This window comes from Larus michahellis, chromosome 12, assembly GCF_964199755.1.
Source record: "Larus michahellis chromosome 12, bLarMic1.1, whole genome shotgun sequence".
Classification (NCBI taxonomy): Eukaryota; Metazoa; Chordata; class Aves; order Charadriiformes; family Laridae; genus Larus; species Larus michahellis.
The window spans coordinates 5,646,664-5,656,610 of NC_133907.1; the positions used below are offsets into that span (position 1 = coordinate 5,646,664).

The 9,947-nt window shown below is 43.5% G+C and overlaps 1 protein-coding gene across 2 annotated transcripts; it reads left to right on the plus strand.

The window, feature by feature from the left end:
* Positions 1-841: 841 nt before the first annotated feature.
* Positions 842-9,699, plus strand: MAPRE1 (microtubule associated protein RP/EB family member 1). 2 transcript variants are annotated; one of them, XM_074605066.1, is made up of 7 exons: positions 842-1,053; positions 1,765-1,888; positions 4,692-4,837; positions 6,057-6,261; positions 6,644-6,753; positions 7,437-7,589; positions 7,997-9,699. In XM_074605066.1, the coding sequence occupies exons 2-7, from the start codon at positions 1,768-1,770 to the stop codon at positions 8,051-8,053; spliced, it is 792 nt and encodes a 263-aa protein (XP_074461167.1). In that variant the 5' UTR covers positions 842-1,053; positions 1,765-1,767; the 3' UTR covers positions 8,054-9,699. The 2 variants fall into 2 exon arrangements, with proteins under 2 accessions (XP_074461167.1, XP_074461168.1); XM_074605067.1 differs by lacking the exon at positions 842-1,053 and adding an exon at positions 1,365-1,519.
* The last annotated feature ends 248 nt before the right edge of the window (positions 9,700-9,947 follow it).

A 9,947-nucleotide genomic window follows, 5' to 3' on the forward strand; every position in this document is an offset into this window, starting at 1 on the left:
AGTAGACAAGTCTTCCTTGAAATATTTTTCCCTGTAAGAGCTGCCTTTTATTCCGTGTTGTAAGGAGAGGTAGATTTCAGAAATGCCTTTTTAATACTTTTCAAAGGTTTCTAACTCTCCCTGGTGCTATTTTTTTAGGTTAAGGATTTTTGATGTTGAAAGTCTTGCGGGTTTTTATACGATCTTTTAAAAGCAAAAAAAAAAAAAAAAAATAAACCGTGTTTTGTTGGAACACATTTCATATGCTTTTTGTCTGGGGAGTGCGCAAAACTCAAAAAAAACACCTGTGCCTTGTCCACACCGTTTTTACTCAAAATTTTCGTGTGGGAAAGAAAGGGGATCCACGTCAACAGTTTACCATTTATCGCCGTCTCCATTAAAAAATAAAATAAAATCAAATCAGTATTTCTGTATGACCGGACAGTCCTAATTTGATAAATTCATTGCGTAAAAAGGGCGGGGGGGGGGAGGTGGTTTACAGAGGGATGAGTCTCACAAACGAGCCCCACCGCCCCTTCCTCGCTGCCCCTTGAGGCGACAGCAGGCCCGGGGACACCAGATGTGTGGCCCCAAGGCAGCCGGGCGCCCCCTCCGCAACCCGGCCGGGCCCCGACGCCCCGCCACAGCCCGGCCGGGCTGTGGCGGGGCGTCGGGGCCCGGCCGGGTTGCGGAGAGGGTGGGGAGTCGGGGCCTGGCCGGGCCCGGTGAGGCCTGAGGCGGCTCCGCCGCCATCGCGGTTCCTCGGGCCGCGGCCATGAGAGATGCCGCCGGCACGCGGCACGCCACCAGCGTGGGCGGGGCTAGCGCCGCCACCAATCGCAGGGCAGGTCGCGGCGCGGGGGGAGTGGGCGGAGCTTCGCCATAGCAACGCGAGCCCCCGCCCCTTAGCAACCGCGCCCCCCCCCCCCCCGCTTCCCCTCGCCGACGAGCGGCGCTCGCTCCCACCGTCGTGACGTGCGCGTGACGCCAGCGCGTAGCGTGCGAGTGACGTGATACCGGGCAGGCGGGCGGGGCCGGTTTGAACGCGGAGGAGACGGGGCGAGAGCGGGGCAGGTAACGGGCTGGGCCGCGGCGCTGAGGCGGCGGCGGGGATGGCGGCGGGGAGGCGGGCCCGGCCTCGGGGAGCGGCCAGGCGGGGCGGGGCGGGCCGGGGCCCGGCGAGCCGTGAGGAGACCGGCGTGAGGCCTGCAGGGCCGGGCCGCGCCGCGCCTGCCCCGGGCGCGCCCCTCCGCGGGTGCTCCCGGCGGAGAAGAGCGGCCGCTGCGGCGGGTGTGAGGAGGAAGGCGCGGGGGCGGCGGGGAGCGGGGCAGGCCCGGCCCGGCGGCAGCTGCACCGGGGCTTGGCGAGTGCGGCGGCTCCGCTTTGTGCCGGCGGGGCTGGGCGGGGACCGGCCGCTTGGTATTTCTCCCTGGAGAGATACCGTGGTCGGCCAGGAAGTATTACTGCCGTGCTCGGTTGGCGTGGATGAGAGGGATGAATAACTTGCCGCCGCTGTGAGTCCTTTCATCAAAGTTTCCATGTGAGTGACTTGGTTAATTTTTCTTCAAAAAGCACGAAAACGTGCCCTTTACAGTTGTGATGAAATAAGGTCCTCCCAGCTGTTAGCAGCAGACAGTTTCATCGTTTCCTGCGCATCGTGTTACGCTTGACTGTTGTGTCAGGAAGGCTCAAAAGGAAGCGTCTCCACTGCAGCCTGCACAGAAGCAATGAAAACGTGCAGCGTTACCATTTGTGGTACTTAACACCTTTGGTTCTGTCTTTCAGAAAATGGCAGTTAATGTGTATTCTACTTCAGTGACTAGCGATAACTTGAGTCGGCATGACATGCTTGCGTGGATCAATGAGTCCCTGCAGCTGACGCTGACAAAGATTGAACAGCTGTGCTCAGGTAAGGGGGCTCAGTCTGAGGGGAGTTACAAATTTGATGTGCACCCTAGTTCTGTAGAGATCCAGCTGTGCTGTGTGAACCGTCTGCGCTGGCCTTCTATTGCCATGCTGTTGGCTTAATTCCTGGTAGGAGCAGATTCTGTGTTATAATCTGTCTGTGGTTAGAGTTTTATTGAAATGGCAGTTAATAATGTAAGCATAATGAAAAGGTGTATTCTTCTGACTCACTGCAGTGCAGATGCAATAAGAAGAAATGGTTCTTAACGTGGAGAAAAGACTCTTAGGAGAAGGTGCTTTCCAATGAGAAATTAAGCATTTACTCTTGACGTATAGAGTAAGTCTTACAAGTGTAATAACTAGCATAAATAAATGTGACTTCTTACGGAAGAGAACTACTAGGAGATTTGGGAGCTTGGGCAGAAGAAGCAGTGTGAGGAGGGCATACTGGTGACTCCCGGGTTCACCTTCAGGACTTTACAACTCCTTATGGTAAAGGACCATGTTGGTCTGTGTCACCCGAGCTTACTTTGACTTGAGCTGACTTTAGCACAGCTGAATCTCGGATAGAGCTGTAGGAAGAAAAGGGGAAGTGATTGTGGTACAGAAATGGAGTCAAGTGTCATCATAGGGAGGAGTGTGTGTGTGGGAGGAGGCTTGTAGAAACGAATAAAAATAATAGTCTGTGGAGTAAGAGCTGAAAAAAACCCAAGGCTAAAAATGCAGCCTAGGTAAAAGATGGTGATTTGGATAACTGCAACAGGCAGGTGAAAGGGACTTGGTGAAAAGTGGAAGTGCAGCTCATGCAGTGAGTTTGAGATAAGGCGTTGCTCACACAATGAGAGATGCAGAAATTGGAGGTGGAATAGAAGTTTAAAGTAAGTTTGGGACTGTCAGTATGGCCTTTGGCTGAGACTGTGGCAGAAACATTTACAAAGATTACAGAAAAATAGGGGACTTACAGTAGACACCTGACAGGTACTTATAGTGGCTTTTGTCTAGTGAGATGGTGAGGGAAAACTGTAAGGAGGAAAGAACTAAAGATCTACAACTACGGAAATAAGGGAAATGGTAAGCATTGCCTGCTTTCAGATAGGCACTTTAAAAAACCTGCGGTGTGCAGCATTGACTTATGTGGCTGAGAACTTTTGCTTAGAATTGGTGTGAGTCTTGATTGCTGCGAGAGCTCTGTCTCTCAGAAGTGAGGATAATTAATACTGGCCCGGCAGAATTTCAGCTCACCTGTTTTCAGGAAAAGGCTGGGAGCTGTTATGTGTTGGGCGCTGAGTAATGTCCCTTTTCTGTGTCTGCAAAAATACTTCGTGCCTCTGCAGGTATGGAAGTGGCTTTCGCTGTCTGTCATAGTCATGTGAAAACGGGAGTTTCCAAGCTTGCTTTGCTACCTTTGGCAAGGACAGTAGTGACAGCAACAATTTGAGGTTGCGTAAATGCACAAAAGATGACCTTTGCCTTACACTGTGATATCTCTCTTTTTTTTTTTTTTAATTGTGCTTATCTCTCAGACTACCAATAGTTAGAAAAAACCTGATCTCTAGCAAGTCATCTGTTTTTTGAGCTGGGCATTAGAGTTATTCAGCAAGTGAACTGAAAGACAGTGGAGATCAAGCAGCAAGATTTTTTTTTTTTATTTGCACCCATGGATGAGCAGCAATATTCTAGTAGCAGGTGAAAGTGGGAGCCCCAAAAGACCCGCAAAATATCTTGATAGAAAGCTAACAGTATAGGATTTACTGTTACCTGTAGTTGAGATGAATAGACTAGTTTAGGGCAATGCCATGATATATTACGAGTTGGCCTTTAGATATCTCACAAAACCGTGTCATGTAGCTGTTTGATGTTTTAGGTTAAGGTTCTCGTTACTGTTCTTGTGCACTTAGTTCATTGATTTTGGTGGGGGGAATAATGCTCAGAATGTTGTGCTTGTATTTTCAGTGGCACACAGTTGCATATTGTCACTACAGAGCGAGGATATAGTTTAAAAATAGCGGTTTTCTTTTAATGGGTGTGTATATTCTACAGAAACATTTTTTGGAAGCGGTTGTCTAATCTGTGTGGCTGAACTTGGTCCCTCTTTTGCTGTTACAGTAAGAGCTGAATTGAAGGACATGAAAGCTTTAAAATAAATAGAAAGAAACACTGTCTCATTTCAGTTCTTTAAGGCTTGATTTAAATATAATCCATCTTAATTTAGCCTCTTACCTTGAAGGGCACCTTGAATTTTGTAGTAAGTAAGTGTATCATAATTTTAATAATCATAGAATGGTTAGAGTTGGAAGGGACCTTAAAGTTCCAACCCCCCTGCCCTGGGCAGGGACACCTCCCACTCTACACCAGGTTGCTGAAAGCCCCATGATTAAATATAACTTTTGGCATAATTATTTTTCTAGTTTAGTTCTATTAGTGTTGATAAGAGGAGATTACATGCCTGTCAGACACATGTAACATCTCAGATCTGTACTGATATCCATGAAGAAAGGAAAGTCAAATTACTTGGTGGATTTTTTTTTTTCTCTTGGAATTACAGAGGCAGTATTGCTCTTGTTCATGAGAGTTCAAGTCGTAAGACCAAAAGTTTAGTTCTGTAAGTTGCTTATGCTTATTTATGGCCTTGCTGAGCCAAAACTGGAGACTGAAGGTTCCTGCTTTCTTGCTTTTCTTGCCTCTAAGGGATTGCGTAGCTGAGGAATGAGTCAGGTCAGTTTGCTGATCTGACTGAAAAGTTACTTATGTAGGCTAGTGAGCTGACTTGATTCATCCTGGGATTTGTATTCTTTTTCTTTCGGCAGGTGCTGCATACTGTCAGTTTATGGACATGCTCTTCCCAGGTTCTGTAGCACTCAAGAAAGTGAAGTTTCAAGCAAAATTGGAACATGAGTACATTCAAAACTTCAAGGTTCTACAAGCAGGTTTTAAACGAATGGGTGTTGACAAAGTAAGCTGGGTTGTAACTGATTCTGTGTGGTGTTAATATCAAAGTAGAAAGAATGTACTTTCAAATTTAGAGCTGAATAGATCTGGGAACGTAGTTTGCTTGTGGTTTGTAAATGTCAAAAATTTTGGGTTTGGTTTGCATTGGGGTTCTCACTTGATTTAGGACAGTATCTCCTTTACTCCAGTTGAGGTTCGGTTTCCAGTTCTTAATGATGAAATGAATTTTTCCATTTTAATTCTGTGCAACTTAATGAGCACAAACTCATATTGAAATTTCTGTGAGGTAAGGTTTACTTGAGCTTCCTGTTTGAACCATCTTTGTACCAGGAGTGTTCCCATAACCTACTGGTGTGGTAGTCCTAAGGATTTCAAATTCGTCTTTACGAGCATATGTAATTTTAAGCTAGTGAAAATGAGATCTCTGAAAATACTCTTTCAGATCGCGTGATAATTATGCTTAGGGGTGATTTATCTAGGTCATAGTTACTGACAGTTTGGTATGATGCAGAACACTTCTGTGTTAAAGCTTTTACCTGTCTTTAAGAAGGTGTCTCATTCTGTGTTGGCTAGCAGCTTCAACGCACGCTTAATTGGTCTTCTGCTTGGGGGAAGCAGCTTGTGTGGTACGTCCAGAACTGGACAGCCAGCCACGCTTTCAAATGCTGAATGAGCACGTAACGGTAATGGCTCCTGGCCTCTGCCAGGTCATGGATTCTGAGCTCAGTGCCGACAGACAAGACTTCACAATTTGCTGCATCTTTTTAATAATCTTCACTTGTACTCCTCATTCCAGAGAAACTGTAATTGTAATCTACTAAAAAGGTGATGTTTAGATGTGGTAGCAGTTCTGTGTGGTAGCAGTCTATGCAATTGGTCGACAGCTCTGGTTCAGGAAAGCTAGCACTGAATAAGCTAGCTTCAAATTTACAGAAAGCAGTTTCGTGCTGACACTTGGTGTAGCAGAAACCTTGCTGCAGAATTATTTAAAATTATTTGGACCCTCCCAGTGAAAGCCTGATTTATTTTTAATTCAAATTATTAGCAAAAATCCTACTATTTGACATATAGTTACGTTCAAGGAGGATTTTCTCTAGACTGGACAAAGAATTACATTTGCATATCTTCTGAGTGCGCTAAGTTTAAAACTTTAGATAAAGAGAGAGAGAGAGGTTCTTTACCCTTAATATGAGTTTGACTTTTTGTTTTTTCCCCCCCTCCAGATTATTCCTGTGGACAAACTAGTGAAAGGAAAATTTCAGGACAACTTTGAATTTGTTCAGTGGTTCAAAAAATTTTTTGATGCAAACTATGATGGGAAGGAGTATGATCCTGTTGCTGCTCGACAAGGCCAAGAGACAGTAGCACCAAACCTTGTTGCTCCAGTTGTGAACAAACCCAAGAAATCTCTCAGTTCTAGCAGTGCAGGTAGAGAAAATAGTTAAAAGATTATCTAGATCATTAAAATCTCTGGGGAAAATAAGACTGGGTTGCTATTTAAAATCAGTGTGTGAAGTTATAGTATTTTGCATCTTGTTTCAGAGATGCTAGGCTTCAAACACTGAGTCATCCTGTAGTAACCAGTTATCTGGAAGCTACAGAAAGAACAATCTTCTCTAAAAGAGAAAATGGCAAGGATTGGTGCCAACACATGCCAAAAAAAAAGGACATGTCGCATGGAGTCAAGAAGAAGGAAGGAACCATATCTTCAATCTCTTACATGCCTAAGCATGTTTGGAAGGGGGATAGTACCTTTATAGGAGGAAGAAAGATGTTATGAGAGGAACTAACACTGAATTAAATCTTGCAGCCCCACAGAGGCCCATTGTTACACAGAGGACTGCAGCAAATCCAAAAGCTGGTACTGGAATGGTCAAAAAGGCTGCAGGAGATGATGAATCAGCAGGATTGATTGAGCAGGTGTGTTGACCAAAATGGCCCCGTGTACTGACCTGTGCTTCATAGATTTATGTGCAGATTTTCTTTTTAATAGCATGAAATGACTGGGTCAGGCAGATGGAAGAAAATGATCTGAATCCAGTGCACTCGTTTAAAATAACTTAATTGGAAGCCTTAATTATAATGGTCTTGCTTTCCTGATAGGAGCAAACCCTCTTCCTACGGTACATGAGCACCCAGACATTTAAACCTAGCATGTGCCATATCACACATAGCATTGTTTTTAAGTATTTCCACAGCTGTGTTGCAGCGATCACAGCATTCCAACTGAGCTATGAGCAGCTGCTCCTTCGCTGAAATACTGAGTGTAATGCAACTAAAAGCGCCATCAGCGGGAAAGTTGTCTTGAAAGAATGCATTCGCAAAGGAAACTGCAGGCAGTTAGTGTTTTACCGATTTCATGTAATAAGCCTTTGGAATTTGCAAGTGACATTGCATGTGTTGGACTGGGTGTTTGTTGTGGCAATAGTATTACAACTTGAGAAACAGACCTTTTCCTCCTTTCACAGTCCTCCCATCTTGGTTACTTCTGAAATGCTTTGCATATTAACACCTTCCTGGGAACTTTGGGGATCCTGCCTTTTGAATAGATACTACTGATTTCTCTCTTTGGTGGATAAATTATTATTGATGCCCTTTGGCAGATCAATGTCTTGAAACTTACTGTTGAAGATCTGGAGAAGGAGAGAGACTTCTACTTCGGCAAATTGAGGAACATTGAATTGATCTGCCAGGAGAACGAAGGGGAGAATGATCCAGTGTTGCAGAGGATTGTGGAAATTCTTTATGCCACAGATGTAAGTAATCTGGTATAAGTTGTATTGCATAGTTCCTCCCTCCCCTTGTAATTGGAAGCTGGTTTGCTTTCCAGGGCTCACTCTATTTCTACTTGTGTACTTGTGCTGGTTTTTTCTTTTTTTTTTTTTTTCTTTAGGTTTATGGCCTAGCTTTTTCCTGTAATAAAGGAACAGATCACATAATTGTAGTCAGGCAGCAAACAAGGTTAGCCTTTCATGAAGAGTATGTAACAAATAGATCAAAGATGAGGAAAATAACTCTTCTGGTAATATATCTTGGCACTGTAAATGGTGACTTAAGGATATCTAGCTGAAGTAAAAGATTAAAAAAAAAAAAGTATACAGAGTAGCCAGGAGCTCGTTTGACATCAGATTTTCATTAAAGCCCTTGTTTTATTCCCCTTCAGGAAGGCTTTGTGATACCTGACGAAGGAGCACCGCAGGAGGAACAAGAAGAGTATTAACAGACCACATACTGTACCAGCAGAGCAGCAACATCAGAATTCTTTGCCCCAGATCATGTGCTTAACTGTAAAATACTCCACTTTATTCTTAGAGGACTCACTGGTTTCTTTTCATAAGCAAAAAAGTACCTCTTCTTAAAGTGCACTTTGCAGAAGTTTCACTTTTTACAGTGGGTTTGAGTTAGGAGCTCTTTCTCACTTTGTAGCAGAGCAGTATTCAGATCTAAGTGGTATATTTAGGGAGCAAGAGGCTGAATATTTGGAACTTGTTGCAGAATGGTTTGCTGGTAAAACACTGGTTTATGGGAAGACACTTTTTGTATCTAAGGTGGTGTGTAGTAGAGAAATTAAAGACTCTGACTCACAGAAAGATTGAGTTAATGTGAAATTGCAGCACAGAAATTATAATAAAATGCCTTAAGAGTATTTAAAATATGCTTCCATATGCCAAATTGAAGTAATGTGACAGGAGATTTTATGTGCTTCATATTGGGGTAGACACTTGTTTAACTCCATTCACTGCTGTCTGAGAGGCCTTGCGTGGCAATCTCACTTTGTCAGCAAGTGCTCAAAAGGGGCTATTAAAACAAAACTCCATTCCTATGTAAAGCTGCTTACTAAGTGATTAGTTCTCGATGAAATAGGCCTTAACGTTGCCTGTCACAAGATTAGAGGGAGTATGAACAGCTGAGACACATAAATTACCTTGAAGAGTGCTAAAGCCTTTTTCTATGGCATTGTGGCTAATGACTTTGCCAAAATGTACTGTGTTTTCTGTAAGAAAAACAAAACCAAAATGACAAAAAAAAAAAGCAAAGGGCATCCAGTCTTACTGCCTAAAATGTTCTTCAGAAGTAATTTTCCTTCCTGGCTCTTGTTTCTATTTGTCCTGTTTCTTTTTATTTTTGTTGATATACTTTTTTGGTCTCTCGCTTGTTCTTTTCTCTTTCCCATCCCAAGGAATGCTGATCAAATCCAATAGTTGTAACAGGACTTGCACTGTGCAGCTATCTTACAGTGAAAGTGAATTGAGCACATGAGGATTATGATTTTTCTGTCCCTTTTTTCTCCCTCCCACCCCCCCAAACCAGGGCATATCTAATAATAATACTTGCCAGTTCAGTAGTCTTCTGGGGTAAAAACTAAAAGATGCTGGCTAACAGAGCTAATGTTATTGCAGAAAATACAGTACTGAGACTAACTTAAATATTAATATTTAAATACTTTCCTTAACTGTCCTTTTTTGCTATCATGCCCCTCATTACTGTTGTGTTTGGCAAGATCCTGCAAGACTTCTGATCCCCCTTCACTACTGAGATTGATCAGTCCTGTTGTGCTTGTATTCATTTGTTTCTGGTGGTAGCTTGTCCTAAAATGTGTGTAGGAGAGCATTTTATGGTAATTGTTGTGTAGTGCATGAATCTTTGTGAAATTCAGAGAAAAACCCAAATTCAGTGAATGCCAAAAATGCAAGTAATCTAGCCATTGTTTAAAATTGCAGTGGTGCTATTTCTCTTGTGGCCTTTTAGACTTTTGTTGCCCTAAAACTCCATTTTACTGAGAAAACCATATTTGACTTGGATTTTTCTTGACAGGGTTTTTCTATTTTAAGCAGTTTCTAAATAAAGTTCTGTATTTCAAGAGTGTCATGTCTACTGGAGTCTCTCATGCTTTCAGATACGATTAGGCAAAGCTGAAGCTCATGATATTTCTCATGAGGAAGCTTGCACGACCTGGAATATCAGCTTTCGTTCTCCAGTCCTAGTTATAGTCATCGCTAACTTGACTAGCAGGAATGTTGAAACTTTCCTTGGAGTCTGCTGGAGGAAAACACTGCTTGAGTTTGGGGTTGGTTGTTTTTTTCTCTTTTTCCCCTCCCACAGGTGGATGAAAT